The sequence below is a fragment of the Pelodiscus sinensis genome, chromosome 2 (assembly GCF_052426305.1).
Source record: "Pelodiscus sinensis isolate ZL-2025 chromosome 2, ASM5242630v1, whole genome shotgun sequence".
Taxonomy (NCBI): domain Eukaryota; kingdom Metazoa; phylum Chordata; order Testudines; family Trionychidae; genus Pelodiscus; species Pelodiscus sinensis.
In genome coordinates this window covers 200,907,979-200,928,803 of record NC_143053.1, presented here as the reverse complement: position 1 = coordinate 200,928,803, position 20,825 = coordinate 200,907,979, and the positions used below count along the sequence as shown (strand labels likewise).

The following is a 20,825-nucleotide window of genomic DNA, read 5'->3' as shown; positions in this document are numbered from 1 at the left end:
GTTAGACAATGGGACTCGCGCTATAAAATTTCTGACTTCTATGCTTTGATAACACAGTGTAATTTTTAGTTTATACAACCTAGATCTGTGAATTCTCCCAAATGAGAAAACTGTACAATAACAGTGGAATTTTAAGATATGGTCCGTTATTAGGGAAGGAGAATATTCCATGTTCCTGACCTGACAGAAAAAACAGGTGCCTCAGCTGCCTGTGTTTAGAAACATGCTTAGCTTGGGGCCTCTGAATTTCAACAAGAATGCAGGATAAAAGTGTAAGTGTTCAGAGCCCCATAGATGTTGTGCCATTCAGAATCCTTTCAAACTAAATGTATCTGCATTGATTAAGTATTTTCTGAGCCATTTTGGTCATTTTAGTAATTGTACATTTTATCAGTTTTTTGTGTGTGGCTGAAATCTAAACCTCCAGAATTATTTATTAATGAAAGTAATAAACAAAATAATAACTTAATTACCAAGAAGTAGTTTTGTGTCTCTACTCTAGCTGTCTGTCTTGAATTTTGATGCTGAAGTGGACTAGAGAACCGTCAAAACCTAATATGTTTGTGGGAAGCATGATGTGCTAAATTGGAATTTTCTGGTGTCTGTCTCTAATGCATCAGTGCTCAGCCTCCAGAAATCCTTAGTGTGACATCCTTAAAGAAGTCAATTTTCAGGCATAAATGATTGAAAGATTGCTGCTGGCTTGCATCACTGAACTAAAGCTTAAAGTATTTGTCACGGGGGATTTATATCTTGATTTCAGGCTAGCCATGTGAAAGAAGGAGGAAGTGCTGGACTTATTCCTAGCCAGTTCCTGGAAGAGAAGAGGAAGGCATTTGTTAGGAGGGACTGGGATAATTCGGGTAAGGTTTAAGGCATGTTTGGAGATGGGTTCTTTTATGATTAGCTCGTTTTGTTTCCTTTTCCCAGTTTACACAAAAAAGGCAGACCTTATAAAAGAGGATTCACAGATAATTGCAATACATTTGTAATAACTAAAATTTATTATGTATCTTATGTTGACGTTGACTGAAAGTGAAAGGCGGGGTCCCCAACCATTTGAGGCTGCCTGGTGCCAATGGCTGTGGCCTTTCGCCTGCTGCGCGCCCGGGGGCGGGGGCCCCCCATAGCCGCGCGCTCGGAGCGCTGGCGGCCAATTCGCGGCACTCCCGGGGCCAGCGCTTACCGTGCACCCTGTGCCCAGGGCTGGCACCGTGCATGCGCCACGTGCCCGGGGCCAGGCCAGCCCCGAGCACTTGGCGGGCGCACACAAATGCCCCTGCGGGCGCCATGGCGTCCACGGGCACCGTGTTGAGGACCACTAATCTATATAAATTAAGCCACCCTAAAAACATATTAATCAAAAAGTGAGTTTGAGAGTTTTCAGTATTCTTGTTTGTTTTGCTTGCAGGGCCCTTTTGTGGAACTATAGGTAGCAAAAAAAAGAAAAAGATGATGTATCTCACAACCAGAAATGCAGGTACTTTTTTAGTCTTTTATGTTTAAAATCCAGTAAAATAGCGTACAAGTCCAATATGTTGTAGTGTTTCTGAATCTGCATTTTAAACTTGGGTTATCACCCTGATAACCTAGATTAAACTATCATAACGAATGGCTGTTACAGCAGAAAGTTTTAAAATTAAATTATAACACCTTGATTTGCAAATTAATCAGCTAGCTGCAAAATTATAAATGGTAATTTTTGTGATTAAGTTATGAGCTCCCTCCCCACCCACCCCCCAAAAAAAGGTTGCTCTTCTTCAGCATATGCATCAGAGGACAAAATCAAATTTAAGTACTTAAAACACAATTGACACAGTGTTAAATACTGGCATGATGTAACTATTGCCCACATTTCCCAAACCGTCTTCCTACAAATTAACTCTGTTTAGAGTAGATGGTCATTGAAAGAATCCACATATTATTTCTATTTATATATAAGAGAACAGTTATGAAAATATCAGATGAAAATACTTATTTACAGTAAAAGATAACACGTGAATAGAAAACAGAGTTGCTAAAGTTTTGTACAAATGGTAATGACTTGATCTATATTTAATATTGTTACTTTTTTATGTAGAATTTGATCGTCATGAAATCCAGATATATGAGGAAGTAGCCAAAATGCCTCCTTTTCAGAGGAAGACATTAGTCTTAATAGGAGCCCAGGGAGTAGGTCGAAGAAGCTTGAAAAATAGATTTATTGTATTGAATCCCACTAGGTTTGGAACTACAGTGCCATGTAAGTTATCAGTATTCCCACTGTCAAATATTATTTATAGAAGTTTGTAATTAATTTGAGGAAATGTACTCTAATTTGCAACTTGTTTGTAGTGATTAAATCTGGAGTAATAATTGTGGGTTTAAAAACTTCAGCTAGAGAATGAAACATATTTTCAATCTCCTCAATAAGTAGGAAAACCCTATTTCTGCATTAATGACATCTAACTACCAGAAAAACTTTTGTCTGCTCGTGCTGAAGACAGGAGTTCCAATGCATGCATCTGGCAATATTATTCAATTATATCTGTTTTGCGCACTCTCTCTATTTTCCAGATGCACAACAATGTCATCAGGCTCCTTAGCTGCAAGAGCAGTCAGAGCCAGTGGGTTTGGCGAGTGTAGCAAGCAGGGGGGTTTCATGGCCAGAGACAGGCGGGGCTGGTGAGCATAGGGAGCAGCCCCCTAGTGCTTCTAAATATTCCTAATAAATTTTAATAATGAACAGTTACTAGAATTTTACTTAAACTCATTTTATTGTTTAAATGAAGTCTTTCATCGTTGTATGTGAAACTAAAACTTCGTATGACATTTTAATGGATTTAAGACATAGTATCCTAGGGATTAGTAAACTATGGATTTTATTTTGTTAGTTGTTAATGTTATAGACTGAGGGAGGAGAGGCCAATTAATGCTTTTTTTTCTTCCTACTTCTCTGCACCAGTCCTGCCCCTCTCTGCTCTGCTCTTTTCTCCTACTTGTCACTTTCTCAAATAACCCATTGCTTCTTGTGGGCCAGATAACCCCTTTTGGTTCACCTATGAGCATGGAACGGCTTCCTTGCTCCTTACACATTATGCACAGCTACTTATACTTCTAGGAGTTACCTGTTTTCTTCTGCATCATATTGTGTGGCAAGGACTGGGTTGGACTAGCAGTAGTGGGGAGATGGGCAGGTCTGAAAGACAAGCCAGGAGTGTGTTAGGATTCAAGCAGGGAAAGTGGGCAATCCTAGAAGTCCTAATCTCTTTTCTCATCAGTAATTCTCCTCCAACACCAAAATTAGTCCATGCCATTAGAATTAATGTACATGTGGTAGCCTAACCTGTCCAAAGAAACCTATGATGGGAATCAGATTAATAATCCATGTATGCAAAATGTAATGTGAAACATAATACATACTTTTCAGACAATTTAATGTAACAAATTATAGGGTTCTATAAGATGTCAGAACTGCAGATAAGTAATAAATGAGAGCTCACAATTTGTGTATGTGCCATTATTATTATTATTTAGTATTTAGAGCACTTTTGGCCAATTGAATAGAAACATCACAGGATTTAGAAATGATCCACATATCTGACAACATAAATAGATAATACAAATTATCAGGCAGTAAACCAGCAACATACAAACAAAACATGTAAAAAAATAAATACTGTTTAATCAAGCTGCGATAAGAACATATTTGAAGATTCATGTAAGTACATATACAGTAATATTTGTGAATATCTGTACACATACACGCATGTGTGTGAGTATGTATGTGCATATATACATGATGTATAGTTAAAACTGCTTTCTTATGCAGAACTACACCTAAATAAATAAATACATATTCCCACTTGGAGGCAGAATGGTCTCAGAGAGGTTTCAGTTTATATAATTGAATGATAAAATGTTTTCAGACTTTTCATAAAAGATTTTTTCTCTTTTTATATCAAGGCTGTGTTATCCCTCAAATATTGTCAGTATTGATTCCCACTTTCTAGATGTGTGTAAAAAAAAAAAAAAAAAAAAAACAATGTTAGACGCTTCTATTGGCCAACTGACTAATTACTATCACTTGAGAAATTAAACACAGGCTTTGCAATGGAAGTGGATCTTGAAGCAGGATGGGGTGATCAGTGTTTTCCTACACTTTTTCCACTTCAACAGTATGTGTCCGCTAGAGAGCGAGAGAGAAATAAATGACTGTTATGAGATTGCCTGGAAAAAGCCTGAATTTCACTGAATGTCAATAGGACTTAGGCTCTGAAATAGCTCGGTCTCATTTTCAAAAATGACTTGTGGTGTTGAAAATTGTACACTACACCAGTAGTGACTGGTGAAGAGGGGGGCGTAATGAATTGGGTATGGAATCAACAAGGAATGATGATGTTGAGGGAAGAAATGAATGGAAAAAGTAGATGGAATGGGGGGGAGGAGAGTAAGGGCAGAGGGAAAATGTGAGGAATTTTGCTCTTCAGTTTTGAACATGAGCTTGGGCAATGGTTTGTTCCACACACAGAAAAGAAACATATACGTACATGGCTTTACAGACTATCCAATCTTTCAGATATCTTTGAGAGAGCTTTTCTGTCCAGTGATTTGTCAAAAATTTGTATTTAGTTACTTCGCGAAAGCCAAGGGATGATGAAAAAGATGGACAAGCCTACAGATTTGTGTCGCGAGCTGAAATGGAAGCAGATATTAAAGCTGGCAGATATTTAGAACATGGAGAGTATGAAGGAAACCTTTATGGAACCAAAATTGATTCCATCCTTGAGGTGGTTCAGACTGGAAGGACGTGCATCTTGGATGTGAACCCACAGGTATGTAGTGTGTCATGTACCCTAAGATGAGAATCAGTGTTGAAAGAAGTATTTTTTAAATTTCAATGTGGTCTTGCATCCCACAGTACAATGGGAGACTCACAAGTTAGTGTTGATTTTTGGAATTCAGAGGGGGAAATGTCAGGAATGTATAAAGGTAGTTCAAGTCTGGAACCGAGAGTGTTTTGTATTGCTGATCAATAATCTGTTTGGCCAATGTAAGAACGGTGTTCATCATTCTGAAAAGGAGTCTCCTACCATCCAGCACATTGAGGGTTGGGATAGATGTGAAAAAATTGTCTGTCTGTTAATGGTACTAGATTAAAATTGCAGTACTTCACTGATCAGTGACTGAAGTATAGTGACGTATTCTCATTTTTAACTAATTACATTTAATGTTTTTGGGGTGTCTGTTTTTTGTGTGTGTTCTTGTTTCTAGGCCTTGAAAGTATTGAGGACTTCAGAGTTTATGCCCTATGTGGTGTTTATTGCTGCTCCAGAGTTAGAGACTTTGCGTGCTATGCACAAGGCTGTGGTGGATGCTGGCATTACAACCAAACTTCTAACGGTAAGCAACTTCCTCCATATTTAATTCCCCTTTCAGAGAATTTTCTTGAACTTTTTTCCTTGATATCAAGTTCTTTGTAACATATGTGAGTGTCATGTCTTGCGGAAGGTTAAGCAAGATTTGTTTAGATTACATAAACTAGAATAATGTAAACTGATTAAATACTACTACTGCTAGTTGTTACACTGTAACAAGGATTGCTAGTTTTTTCAATAAAGGTAATTTACTTTATAAAGGGATTTGATGGAACCCCCTATAAAGGATTCTTACAGCTTTTTATTGAGATGTTCTTACACCTGTTTCAAATATCAACAGTTTGCTGCAGAGGGGGAATCTTTTTTGCTGCAAAAGCACCTTTTCTTTGCCCTGGCAAATTCTAGTGAGATTTGCTTAATTATAAGTGGTTTAAAAATCGAAATTCTTTCTCTCACTTGTGTTCTTGGGGAAGATTTTGAGAGCCTAGCCATTACTGAACAAGCTTGAGCTGCTGCCACCTCAGCAACAGCACATACTGCATTGGGAACATCTGGGAGCTGCTCAGTGGGAGTGGAGATACTAAAGAGCCAACCTGCACACCTATTCTTGTAAAGCCCTGCTCTTGCTACATTTCAAAGGCGGAAGCACTGCCAGTTCCCCATTATGCCCCCGCCCCTTCTCTCCATGGAGACAATGCTTTTAAGCTGACTCCCCCCAGCACTGGATCCTGCTCCCACCCTTGCTGCCTTTCTCTGATAGAGGCAGCAAAGGCTGGGGGGTGGGGGACATGACTGGTCGCTTACATCCCTAATCCAAGTATGTATGTTATGTGTGTATCATTCATGTCCATATTTGTTGACCACCCTCAAAGAATTCCAACAGATTGGTGGGGCATAATTTCCCTTACTCTTCCCTAATATATTTTATTCATCTGTGCATCTGACAATTCTGTTCTCTAATACAATTTCAACCAGTTTGCCTGGTACTGAAGTTAGGATTACCACCCTGTAACTGCAAGGATTACTTCTGAAGCCTTTTTAAAAAATTGGTGTTGCATTAATTATCTTCTAGTCATCTGATACAGAAGCTGATTTAAGTGATAAGTTACATACCCAAGTTACGAGGAGTCCTGTGGCACCTTATAGACGAACAGATGTATTGGAGTGTAAACCTTTCATGGGCAAAGACCCGCTTCGTCAGATGCATCTGATGAAGTGGGTCTTTGCCCACAAAAGCTTACGCTCCAATACATTTGTTAGTCTATAAGGTGCCACGGGACTCCTCATCGCTTTTGCAGATCCAGACCAACACAGCTACCCCTTTGATACTTGATACCCAAGTTAGTAGTTTTGCATTTTTATACCATCTGCTCCTGATTATTTATTCCTGTTTAATTTATCATTTTGTTCCAAAATCTCCTATTGATAACTCAATTTAAAACAGTTCCTTAGATTTGTCACCTATAAAGAATGGCTCAGGTGTGAGAATCTCAGCCTCTTCAGTGAAGAGTGATGCCAATAATTTATTTAGCTTCTCTACAGTTGCGTTATCGTCCTTGAATGCTTCTTTAGCACATCAATCATCCAGTGGCCCCACTGATTTTTGGCAGGCTTTCTGTTTCTAGATACTTAAAAATTGTTTTGCTGTTAGTTTTTTGAGTTAATTGCTCTTCAGATTCTTTGTTGGCCTGTCTAATTATATTTTTATCCTTGATTTGCAAATATCTGTGCTCCTTTCTATTTTCATCACTAGAATATGACTTCCAGCTTTGAAAGGATGCCTTTTTTTATTCTTAACGGTTTATTTTTCTTTCTTTAGAGATAGTAGCTCTTTTGTATTTCTCTTGCTGTGTTTTTAATTTGGGCTATACATTTAATTTTACCTTTTACTGTGATTTTAAAAAGTTTACATGTAGCTTGCAGGCATTTCATTTTTTTTCACTTAGCAGTTTTTGAAAGTTTTGCTTTTAATGTTAATCAAATTGTTAAGCATACCTTCTTTACTTCTAAGTATTTGTAGTAAATTAAAGCTTTTGTTCAGTATTGCAACTAAGTCTATTTAAAATCAATTGCACTATCTGACAAACTGATGCTAGTAGTATTTATATTCCTTCATTGATTGTTGTTTGAACTTGTAATGACCTGCTAATGTTATACATTTTAATTAGAGGTCTCCAAATCTTTTCAACAGGACACCGATTTGAAAAAAACAGTTGATGAAAGTGCCCGGATTCAGAGAGCATACAACCACTATTTTGATCTCATCATTGTAAATGACAATCTAGATAAAGCCTTTGAGAAGCTACAGACTGCTATAGAGAAACTGAGGTTGGAGCCACAGTGGGTCCCAATTAGTTGGGTATACTGACAGATTTCTGAAGACGGGCTTAACTAATAAATGAAATTAGGTGAAACTAAAATTCTCAGAAGACATTCTGTAGAGATGGAAGATACCTGCAGCACCCTGGCATTTTTACTCTGTGTATAGTTAGATGATAGTACACTCTTCTGGGTTTTTATATAACATATTGAAGGAAAAGTGTACTTAAATATGTAATTTATTTTAATTTTTCTAACTTTTTACAGATAACCTTTCTATTCATATCACACAAAGGAAATGCGTTGAAGCATTTTTATATGTTTTAATTTAGTACCTTTGCCTTTTTCGTGTAAAACTTTCAAGTCATTCGCTTTAACATTTACATTTTGGTCTTACATTTTCACTGTGATAAGGAAAGATACTTGAAACAATTTTTGTAGAACTCTTATTCAAGTTAGTGTTCATCTGCTCAAATATCAATTGTTCTTATTAGGAGAAAACACTAATTCTTTTCTTAATAGCCATCTTTAAATGATTTTTTTATGGAAGCAGAATTTTAAATATTAAAGCAGCAATCAGCACTGTTTTGCTACGTTGATCTCATCTTTTTGCTCAGTGTTTATACACTTTTGCAGTTTCATGATTTCTTGTCTGTTTTGATTGACAGATGTACTGTAGACTTCCCCTATGTGTACCTTTAAAAAAAAAAAACAATAATGTAAACAAATCTTGCACTCTACTTATTCTTGGGAGCCATTACAGTTGAGGTACTGATGTCAGAAAGGTTGTATGTAATGTAATCCATTGTAGTTAGGATCATGGTGAAGTAGCCTAAGAGCCTTATATTGCAGAGCCTTACAGTGAGGCTTAGTGTATAAGACTATTTATTCCTGTTTCTGAAAACACATTGCTAAAGTAGCCTGCTTTTTTTTATTGAAACATTGTTTGGTATTTGTGTATTAATCTGTGAATTCAGTTCCTGTGATATTTAGCTGGCTCTTATTTTAAATTTTGGAATATTGTGATTAGCTGTTGTGTTTTTTGAAATGTGATGTAATGAGATTTTTGTGCTATTTGTTATGTTGTGTTTAAACTGCACTCTTCATTGAATAGCTTGTGAAATTGGAAAGTTATTGTCAGATGCTAAAAATCAGTGTTATTTATATTTTGTTTTATAACATGATTTTTGTGTTTAGTGAAACTTATTCTCCATTCAGTAGATTTACTGGCATAATTCCTATTATTATTGCTGAGCTCATATTAATTCATATGTTCAAGACACTTACTAGTATAAATTCTCCTTAATGAATATAAAATGCAAATGCAAATTGTCACTAGGACAACTATCCTTGTGACCATATTTTATAGTATGCTAATTATTGTATATAGTAACATTTCTTCATCAATTACCAGATTTATGAAACTAAATTACAGTAATCTATCCACTTACTATATTTTCTATCTGGTGACAGGCACCTGTCTTCTGAATGTTTCTCCATGCCAAAGCATATGATGCAGAGTGCCAGCAAAAGCAAGAGTTCTGCTGAATTATTTCTGATGGAAAAACCCTAAAGAGTAGATACACTATAAAAATAATAATGTGCCCTTGGGCTTTGAATAGGTTATTGATTATGTATGCAAGAAAACAGGGTTCAGATGGTTTCTTTGTTTAAAGTAATTACATAAAACTATGAGTCTCAAAGGATATATTATAGAAGATTTTAAAAAACTCTGATATTTTTAGATTCCAATATATTTTGTAAATATTATTCAAAATCTTGCATAGCCTTGGTCGTCTTCTGTGACTCTTGGTATTGAGATTTCAGTCTTTTAAAAGTGAGTCTGAAACTTTTAAGGAGAACTTGTATCACAACTTTGGTTTTATTCCATTAAATTTTACAAACTATATTTGGGTTTTAGGGCTGTCAGTTAATTGCAGCTAACATGTGATTAATGTAAAAAAAAAAATTAAAATGATCACAATTGCATTTTTAATTGCACTGTTAAGCAATAGAATATCAATTTGAGTTTATTTATTTTGGATTGTTTTTTACAAAATAGAATACAAAGTACATACTGCTTACTTTGTATTTTTATTACAAATATTTGCATAATAAATATAAATAAGTCTTTTTCAATTCACTTTATACAAGTACTTCACTGAGATCTCTTTTGTTACTACATAACTGCACTCAAAAATAAATCATAAGATTTTAGCGCCTACAGGTTTGCTCAGTCTGTCGTCTTATTCAGCCAATCATTAAGACAAATATGTTTGTTTACATTTACAGGAGATAATGTTTCCTGCTTCGTATTTACAATGTCACTGAAAATCAGAACAGGTGCTCACATGACACTGTTGTAGTCGGCATTGCTAGTTATTTCTGTATGAGATGCTACATATTCATGTCCCTTCATGCTTCAGCCACTGTTCCAGAAAACATACTTCCATGCCAAAGATGCTCATTAAAAAAGAATGCATTAATTAAATTTGTTACTGAACTACTTGAGGGAGGATTATGTCTTCTGTTCTGTTTTACCTGCTTTCAGCCATATATATCATATTATGGCAATCTTGGATGATGACCCAGTACATGTTGTTCGATTTTAAGAACACTTTCAATTCAGATTTGAGAAAATGCAAATGTGAGGTTTCTAAAGATAGCTACAGCACTCAACCAAAGGTTTAAGAATCTGAAGTGTCTTCCAAAATCTAAGGGAAGCATGTTTTCAGAAATCTTAAGAGCAACACTCAGATGCAGGAACTACAGAACCCAAACCACCAAAAAAGAAAATCAACCTTTTGTTCGTGGCAGCTGACTCAGATGAAATGAACATGCATCAGTCCACATTGCTTTGGATCATTTTTTAGCAGAACCTGTCATCATTATGAAAACACATCCTCTGAAATGATAGTGGTTGAAACATGAAGGGACATACAAATTTTTAGCACATCTGGCACATAAATATGTTCTGATGCTGGCTACAACAGTGCCATGCAAATGCTTATTCTCGCTTTCAGGTGACATTGCAAGCAATGAGAGGGCGACATTATCGAATGCAAATGCAAACAAATGTTTGTCCAAGCAATTGACTGAACAAGAAATTGGACTAAGTGGACTTTTGGGCTCCAAGGATTTCCATTGTTTTATTTTTGAGTGTATTTATTTTTTGTACGTAATTCTACATTTGTAAATTCAGCCTTCACTTTAAGGAGATTAACTGAAAACAAGTACTGTAGTGCAATCTAAAACTATATTATTTTGTTTCTTTTTACAATGCAAATATTTGTAATTAATGTTACTACAAAGTAAGCACTGTATATTTTGTATTTTATGTGGTAATTGAAATCAATACCAATGATTTAAAATGCAGAAAATTTAAAAATTCAGAAAATCCAAAATATGCAAATAAATTGTATTCTGTTGTTTAACAGGGCAATTAATCATGATTCATTTTTTAAATTTCTTGACAGCCCTAATAGTTTTTTCTTTTTTAAAGTTTAGTATGTCTCAAGATGTGGCACCAGCACGATATTTTTCTGTTTGGTACTCTTAGAAGACAGGGCTTCTACTGCTCTGATGGGACTTTGAGGAATAGGTTTATTATTATTCTTAGTGCCAACAAATATCAGAGCCTTTGCTTGAATATTTTAAAGATTCAATCTTGGTAATATAGCTATGATTCATCTATCAGTGTCTTTGTTGTACACTATGTAATGAGAGAAACAGGTGCTATATGTAGGAAATATTATCTAGACAGAGACTATGCCTTTTGTTATGAGTTAGAAATGACTAACTCCTGAACTGTGATGCCAAAAGTGGGTAGAGCTAGCTAGCTCCTCCTTGATGAGTGACATTAGAAGATTTTACCTTCCACACTGTAGTGCCGTGTATTGCAAATTTAACTTTCTCTGTAGTTTTGTCAGAGCTTATTTCATCAAATGGAAATGTAAGCATCAAGGTCAAGTCTGAAAACTATGTACTACTTCCAGTATCTTCATGGAAGTAGGTCTGTGGTGTCTAGCCAGTCCGGGGTAGTGTGTTTTGTGCTAGAGCCTTGGCCCTCCTGTGTTCAATAGAGTGCAAAATGTGAAACTGATCATGCTAGAGCTTATCATATGTGCCATCAGGCCTGCTGTATTGTTTTGAAAGTAGAAGCAGCTGGGGAGTATGACTCTGGAACAGACTCACAGGAAGGATTGTCTGCCAGTATGTATGTAAGAAACTGGTGTATCAAACCTATATAGGGATTATCTGGATCTCTGTAATTAAGGTGGTAAACAAAATAAATACCTTTTTGAAAATTATACTAAAATAAATTTAGCAAAATATGCTTTCCTTGTTGAAAAGGATCAAGTTGGCTATATAACCACACCTGCTCTGAGTTTAACACAATTGTTCAGAAACATTGGAACTTTAAACTATAAAGTACAGGTTTTCTGTTCTGACAGCAATGAGAATTTTGAGTTCAAAGAACCTTTTTAGAGTGGTTAAGCCATTCACCATCAGATTTCAGAATGAAGATGCTATTTCCACCATAACTAGGGTCAGGGCTTGACAAACCCCAGCAAGAGCTACTCGCCAGGCCCGCACCACGCATGCGCCAGACTGGGACTGCACATGCACACAGCGCCCGCCGGTGAATGGGACGCACGGAGCGACCAGCTGAAATCTATTTGCCAGGGGGCAAGTAGATTCAGTGGTTTGTCGAGCCTTGACTATGGTGATAGCTTTGTCATAATACATATTGGTAGGAAGAGTAGTAAACCAGAATAGCGATTCTCAAACTTTCTCATCTATTATGCCCTTTTTTGGGGGTCTGATTTGTCTTGGCTATCCCAAGTTTCACCTCACTTTAAAACTACTTCTTTACAAAATCAGACCTAAAAATACAAAAGTCTCATAGCACACTAATACTGAAAAATTGCTTATTCTCATTTTTACCATAAATTTATCAAATAAATAATTTGATTGTACTTACCCTTTTGTATGATACTTGAGCCGTGTCATTCTGGGAGGCAGTAAAACGACAGCAACAATTACATTTTTCTCCACATTTAGTGTATTTCTACTCTGTTTTGATGGCAGTCAGAGCGGAAAATGAGACTTCACAAAAATGTTGACCAAAAAAGTAATAGAACATTCAAAGCATGGTTCCCAAGGTCACTGATGCTTTCTGTACTCATAACAAAGTGGGGTTAGTATGGAGTCTTAAACTTCATTTGCAGACCATAGTTTTAGGATGACTCAAAGATATTTTTGTTGACTGGCAGAGAAGTTACTGCTGCTAACATCTGACCAAGTGAATATGTTTCTTATCTGGTCAAATTGAGCTAAATTGTTTTGAATGTTGGGGCAATATGATTAACTCAGATATCAAGTGGGCCAAATGACCAACTATTATCTTTAATTTTGCTCTGCTCCGTTTTCCCTGTGCAGACATCTGACATGCATGAAGCACTGTAAAACAGGTATAAAGTCTTCTGACTTCACATCTGTACTTCCACAATTCCAGTTTTCTCAATGAAACAATTTGATTTGCCATAGGAGATTTTGAATGTTTGTGCCATGGCCTTGCATTGACAAAATGTAGGTCATTCAGCTTGCTAAGTATATCTGAAAGGTAGGCTAGTGGAGCTTAACCGCACAGTATTGTCAAAGTTTCAACTATTTCAACTATGCAATGCTTCATATGCTGTCACTCATGGCAAAATCAAGGAAACTACACTATTGCAGAATATCTGAGGTACGGCTAGACTCTGGGTGTTTTGGGGGGATACCACAGGTATCCCAAAACTCCGCTGCGTCCAGGGAATGTGTTTGCTCGTCCGCTTTTTTTTTTGCGGAAGAGCAAATATGCTCTTCTAGAAGCCTCTGTATTCCTCGTTCTACAAGGAAGAAGGGGGCTTTCGAAAGAGGGTTTTTCCAGCATTTGGCCCAGCCTAGATGGGCCAAATGTCAGAAAAGCCTCTTCCGACAAAAGAATCGGAAAAAGGTTCGCAAAAGGCAGAGTGCATTTTGCGTACCTTTTTTCCGACAAAAACTTGTAGTCTAACCGTACCCGGATTCTGCCTGCCACTGTGAAGTTTGCAGAAAACATATTTGGCTTTTTAAAAAAGCAACTTAAACATTCAGGAAAGTACCCTTATCAAATGACACTGTCATAAAATTGATGGGATGATCATAAGAAATGTGAATTTGTATGTATTCAGACAGTCTGTCAAGTACTTTCCCTCATGAAAACCAGTGAATCTCTGTGAAGCAACAGTTTCTAATGTTCTGACCCCCATCTCTTTGCATACAATGGGAAACAGACCAGCTTTGAGGGGAGTGGACTTGATAAAGTTGACAAATTTGGTACTCATTTAAAACATCAAGTAGCTAAGAACTCATCTTTTTTTTGAAGCAAGTACCTCTCTGTATGATAGTGTATCCACTGCGAGGAAGGATTTTCTTTTCTGATTCTAGCTACAAGTCTTCACTCTTTCTCTCATTGCAAAGGCCCCAGCAGTGCAAACTGTGTGAATGAATTCTAACTCAGAAATCAGCTGAGCTTCTTAACTTGAATCCATGGACTCATTAAGCTGAGGGGCAAATGTCAAGAAACTTAAAATGGCAATAACAAGTTCAGAGACAATTTCCTCAGTCATTTCTTCAACTGTGACACAGCGTCATTTTATAAGGGTACTTTCTGCTTTTTTTATGAAGAATGTTTTCTGCAAGTACCACTGGGACAGGCAAAATCAGAGCTTTTGTAACAGAGTACAGCTTCTTTGATCTTGCTACAAGAAGAGAAACTGCATGCTTCACATGCTTTTGTAGAAATAATTGCAGTTTTTTTCATTTTAAGTTGGCAAGTCTTGTACTCTGAAACCTTTCTTTGAAAGAAATCTACCAGTTTATTCACATGTAGAGTATCTTGGCTTCAAGCGATGTTGCAAATATGTACCTTTCCTCTACAAAGGAAACACAAAGCTTGAGATGGATCAATATTTGTAGATGTGAATCCAAAAGCACTGTATTCCTTGCATAACTGACTTTTTTTGTCACTTTCAAATTCTTACAATTTTCAGTCACCACTACCACCACTTGTAGCAGCTTCTTTTAAAAATCTGTCAATTTTTACATCAGAATAACATGCACATGATTTTAATGTCATAAATGTGGTTGCATCAGTAAATGACACAAAAGTATGTTTAATACAGTGTGTATATGCACATTATTTTTATGTAGTATAAACAAGTAATTGTATGAAATTTTAGTTTATTTTGACTTTGCTAGTGTGTTTTAAGTAGCCTATTGTAAAACTAGCAAATGTCTAGAGGAGTTGATGAACCCACTGAAAAAACTGTTCATACCCTGAAGACTACATGTACTCCTGGTTGAGAACCTATGGGCCAGTCTAAGCTAGATAATATACAAGTAATGAAAAGATGTTGTAAATGCATTAAGCTTGAACAAATGACAATATTTCTCGTAACATATTTTATGTTGTTGTTGATGGTATTTTGGGAGTTCAACATTACAACACGTCCAGAAATCAATTTTGTGTTTGGTTCACTATCTGAATATTAAACACTTGCTCACTTTTTCCTGGATACTGAAAAGTAAAATAGCTAAAATTTGTTTATCTGACCTTGACACAAAATGGGTATGCATGAGTGAGGTACGACTATTGTTAAATTTGTAAGGTAAGTGAATCTATATGTTTACTTTTATCTTCAGTGATATCAAATAAGTGAGAACATTCGTGTGTGCATGCGTGGATAGTAAAACAGCAAATGTTTGTGTAACTTCCATTTATAATATGTAGCTTATAAGGCACCATAATTTTGTATGTTTATGCATAGACTTAAAGAGAAAATATTGGGTCATCCATTTTGCTAGAATGCAATCAGAATGCCATGAATCAAATAACTTATGGCTAGATGGGGGGAAAAAATGCTTTATTTTAAAAGATCAAAAAGAAAAAAATTGGATTTTTAATTTAAACTAAATGTAGGTTTATTTTTAAAATATCAATTTTAAATGTGAAATAGACCTTAGCATAAGTTTTCAGGCTTATTATCTATTTAAATTACTTACAAAAAATATAAGCAGTCTGTTTGCTGCCAGCTTTTTAAAAAAAATCAAACCACTGAACAGGTGGTAATCTCACTGGCTAAGCACCTGGAAACCAAGTCTAAGGGCTAATACAGCACTTTAGATAGCAATAACCTCTTCTGTGGGTGCAGAGAATGTTTTTTCTTAATTTCAAATTTATTCAACACGTTCAGTTCAGTTACTAGTTCATTCTTAATTAAGAAACCAGTTGGGAGCTGAAAAAGCAGGAAAGCTTTTTTGCTCTTCCAGCCTATGAATTAATACTAGATGTCAGGATGAGATCTACTAGTTCTAAAATCTTGAAGAACAAAGTGACAAACTATCAGTTCAATTCCAATTTTAAATACAAACATATATTTATAATGGATGAGTGAGAGAAAGCACATTTAAAGTAGTTTTAGTTAGTTTAAAAAAACCTCTGGTTTGTGCATCTTTATTTTACTTCTGACTTATTTTAAGATGTATTTGGATGAATATTCTAATTCAATTAATCTAGTAAATAAAAAATTGCCACTTTCTAAGATTCTGAATAAATGTATTTTAAGCTATATAATTGCTTAAATATGTATAGATATACTATATCCTCTTAGTTAGTAAACCAAACATAAATAGTGTAAAATATATCTTTAGTTGCAAATCAGCATGTTTTAATGGTTACCATACATTAAAAATCAACCTTTCTTTCTGGGAAAATAAATAAGAAATATTTAAATAAAGGTTTCTTCGTGGCTGATTTAAATTACTTTGAAATAAATCAATCTACCCTGTTTGATAGATGGACTAATTTAAGAATACACCAAACTAATATTTAATGAAAATACTTAGGCTGCATAACTGATTAAATCATAATACCTCTGTTCTATAAAAGTTGTTGTTGATACATTTGGAAATTTAAAATGAGACACACCAGAGTCTGTTTAAGTTTCAGTGTGTTTATCAAGTTATATTATGAAGGGCTTTTAAAATGTTCACTAAACATAAAATAAAAGAATGTGAAATTAGAGCAGTATTATAAATTGATGCAGGCAAGGAAACTTGGCCTTATGGGCACCACAGTATGATTATTTTTTCCTTTGTGCAGCATTCTTAATCAGAATTACTTTATTTGCATTGAGTTGCAAGAATTGTGTGGCACAGAACGTCAAGTCAACCTTAATTTTGAATTTCTGTGCTTATAGATACTGTCAAGACTTGTGTAGGTTCAAAGTTTGACCTACTTCTTTTTCCTGCTCCCTGCACGTTATCCTAATTGTCTTTTAAAATCAAACTTCAATGCTTTTATTTTACAAATTGCCTGCTGCTCAGCACTTGAGAACTGGCTGTCCTCAGGCCCGCCGAAAGGGAGAGGATGGAAAAAGGGGCAATTGCCCAAGACCCTGGCAATTTTGCAAGAGCCCAGGACTCCTGCTGCTGCTACTGTGGCAGTGACCAGAGCCCTGGGCCCTTTAAATCACTGCCAGAGCCCCTGGGTGCAGACTTCAGGCAAAACTAAGGCTACCTGCAGGGGAAGGGGGAATGCAGTATGGTTTAGGTGGCTCTGAGGGCTGACTGCCCTGAGCCCTGCCCTTTACGCCTCAGGTCCTGACCCTTCTAGGAGAGCAGAGCCGGGTGCCCCTCACCTTATCCAGGGGCTTGCCAATTCTGTTGTCTCCTGGTTGTCCTAAGTTTCCAAGATGGTGATGCAAATTCCATAATTTTTATGTTCTTTCTTTAGCTAGAGCAAACACAAAGTGGTCTGCTGGCTAGGGCACTAGAGTAGAAATCATGAGACCTTTGTTGTTTTCCCAGCTCTGCCCTTGATCTGCTTTATTATCTTGTTCTCTTTGTCTCTGTTTCCTCTCCACACTTCGTTTTGTTTATTTAGGTTTTAGAAACAAGAGTGTTTCTCCTGTGTCTACATAATGCCTACTGCAGTACCACCACCTGCCCAGGTTGTGCCTGTAGGCACTATTGTAATATAGACATGAGGCTAGATTCTAAAATTAGTATGGTGCACAGGGAGTTTTGCCTGAAAAATGCACCAGTTTGAGAAACCCAGTGGGGAGCATATATGTTCAAAGGCAGGCTTATGCATTTGTATTTAGAAAAGTGTGCCATTCATTAAATTGTGGAGAGTTTATTTAAGCATAATATATATTGCCAAATTCAGTGTAAAAAATGTCTGGTCCTACTTGTTTTGAAAAGGACTGGTGTGTTGAGAGATCAGGTGTGTGTATATATAGCAAAGAGAACAAATTTCTTCAGTATATTGGGCCTTCACTGTAATCCTTGTCCCAGTTCCTGTCAGTCCCTGTGCTAAAAATTTGAGTGCATCCTCACACCTTGCAAGATTCTAGTGCCCAGGCTCCAGCTAAAGCCAGACATCTACATGCATATAAGCAGCACTGCACCTCAAGTCTTGAAAGCTCAAGTTAGCTAGAATGGACCAGCCATGGGTGTGTAATTGCAGTGTAGACATAAAAGCACACTGTTTTCTGCCCCAACAACATGCTGCAAATAACATTTTATAGACCATCACTCTAAATGCTACTTTTATTTTTTTTTAAAGCATTTTACTTTTTGGTACACTAGTTCAATGAGTGGTAATTAACATGTCCGTTGCTATGAGGAATCGTATTCCACCATTTTTCAGTTTAATGAATCCCAAGTAAGTCAGTGGGGGTTGCCTGTAAGAGATCGTTTGCAATATGTTTTCTCATTTGTAGTATATGGTACTTCTATTCAATTTCTACTTTAACTGTACAAAATATGAAAAGCATCTTATCTAACAGCATTCCATTTTAAGTAAACCCACTTACAATGTTAATTACTTTTATAGTAAGCAATATTTATAGTCTATGGGTCAAGTTTTACTTACAAGTAAATGTGAAATCATACATGTACATTAGAAGACTGATATATTTTAATGGTCATGTTAGTGGGCATGGATTCCCCTTCCTTTGCTGATAATGTAAGATTGGGTACAATAGAGAGCCGTAACTTGTTCTCAAGTGTGAAAGTTAAATTGGCTATGGGTGGTACGCTCTCTCCATTACTTCCTTTTTTCTTTTTAATAGACTCTGTTATCCAGCCTCAAGGACACAATCTATGGGCACCTCCAAAAATAACCTAAATATTGTTCCATAAGATACCCAACAGGCACTTCTCTAGAATATGAAGAATAGTAAAACTTTCTCCAGAACCAAGTGACTTTTCTGTGCTATCTGACCTCTCAAGGCATAGACAAGATTCCTTTTAACACAGGGTTGTTGGATGGCAGTATATTGGCCAGTAGAATGCAGGTTTGAGCAGCTGTCTGTTCTGTTTCAAAAGACAGTCCAGTACATCAGACTGTCTTCATGATGTGCAAACTATTAATTCCAAAGACTTGTTCTTGACTTTTAAAAATGCATGTTTAGTATACCCTTCTCCCACAAATTTTACATTTCCAGATATAATGTTTCTATATATTGTGGTACAGTAAGGGGACCCACCATTATTGAAGGAGTCTAAAATCTGGCATTTCTTTGTCAAAGATTGTGCAAAGAAATTCAAGATTTTTGGTCAAGTTAAACTTTTGATTTTTATTACATGTCTGTCATCTTGAAATAAGATTTGACTTACCTTGTGTACTTTCACAAGTAGTGTTTTATTTTGGATGTTAACGTGCATGCTTTTTATGTAACTTATTAAATTTTAAAACTGGACTTGGTACTTAAGAGTTTTAAAAATTGTTCTCTTCTGATGTATTATACAGGTCTCAGCAGTGCAAAAAACACAACTAAGAAAACCTTGTTGCCACATGAACCTACTGTTGAGTTATATTTTTGAAAGTAAGACTGTGAAAATCACTTAGCAACTAAACTGTTGTCTAAGAAACATGATATTATGGAACAGGTCCAACAAATGGGATCTGTTAGTATTATATCTTTACATGGATAACATCAGTTAACATGTCGGACTATGTTTTTTTTACTCATTTTGTATTCAAAGTTCCCCCTTAATATGTTGTCTTTTACAGTTAACTTTTTCATGTCATGCATAGTCCAGCAGAAAATGTTAATGTACAAATGTGTGAAGTTCTGTTAATTCACAACAAAATATTTTTGTATATAATAAAGATTTAATATTGGGGAAATATGTTCTCTTTTTTCCATGATGTTAGTTATACTATGACTCAACCAACTAGTAAAGTTGACTAGATTAGAACTTACCTCAGTAAATCCCTAACTAGAGCCATCTTTTATTCTCTTAAATTCAAAAATTTCTCTGGTGTTTCAAGTCGGTTGTCAACATACACTTAATCTAGGAATTCTGCTACAGCATTCTGATAGGTGTCTTATAAATCAAAGTCCTGGACTTGTGATCTGATAAGCACTGGTTAATCTTTTTGCCTGGGTAGAGTCCCACTGAAGTCAAAGGGATTATATGTGGACTCAGGTCTTTCCACATGGATCAGATTATCAGTTTGAATCCTAAGCACATAGATTCCGTAGTTTGCCTTAGTTACTAGTTTTAACATTCACTCCATTCTCAGAAGTGGAAAAAGAAAAAGGCCAGATATAAAAATGAAATGAAAGTCTACAGAAAGGCCCTGTACCTATTTCAAACAGATATTCAGTTTTATCCTTTTTGTCTGAAACAGTAGCAGTGGTCAGAAACCAGCAGAACCTTCATCTCTCAGAACATCTATATTATCTGGTTTTGAATAGGGATCGGGAATGGCTGGCAATTTTCCCTCTTTTGGTATTCTGGCCTCCTCCTCTTCAGTTGGGAGTGGGCCACATCAACCCTGACTGCATTGGTTTCCTTAGCATTGGTCTTCCACTTGATAAGGTAACCTCCTCCCCCCCCCCCCTTTTTTTGTCATTTATGCCTCCCTCTAATTTCCATTCCATGCATCTGATGAAATGGGTTTATGCCCAAATACATCTGTTAGACTTTAATGTGCCACAGTTTTAGTGGTCCTAATGTTTGCTTCTTATACTTCCCCTGAAAATTGAAACTAAGGGTATGTCTAGACTACAGGGTTTTGTCGACAGATACTGTTGACAAAGCTTCTGT

General features: G+C 36.2%; 1 protein-coding gene across 4 annotated transcripts in view; it reads left to right on the top strand.

Annotated features, from left to right (window-relative positions):
• PALS2 (protein associated with LIN7 2, MAGUK p55 family member) overlaps window positions 1-19,899 on the top strand; it is a 101,068-nt gene extending 81,169 nt beyond the window's left edge. For all 4 annotated transcript variants that reach the window (XM_075922193.2, XM_075922189.2, XM_075922190.2 and 1 more), the window contains 6 exons: window positions 764-863; window positions 1,412-1,480; window positions 2,081-2,242; window positions 4,612-4,814; window positions 5,254-5,382; window positions 7,549-19,899. In XM_075922193.2, the coding sequence (XP_075778308.1) occupies window positions 764-863; window positions 1,412-1,480; window positions 2,081-2,242; window positions 4,612-4,814; window positions 5,254-5,382; window positions 7,549-7,725 (840 nt within the window). In that variant the 3' untranslated portion in view covers window positions 7,726-19,899. The remainder of the gene's footprint in view (window positions 1-763; window positions 864-1,411; window positions 1,481-2,080; window positions 2,243-4,611; window positions 4,815-5,253; window positions 5,383-7,548) is intronic.
• The last annotated feature ends 926 nt before the right edge of the window (window positions 19,900-20,825 follow it).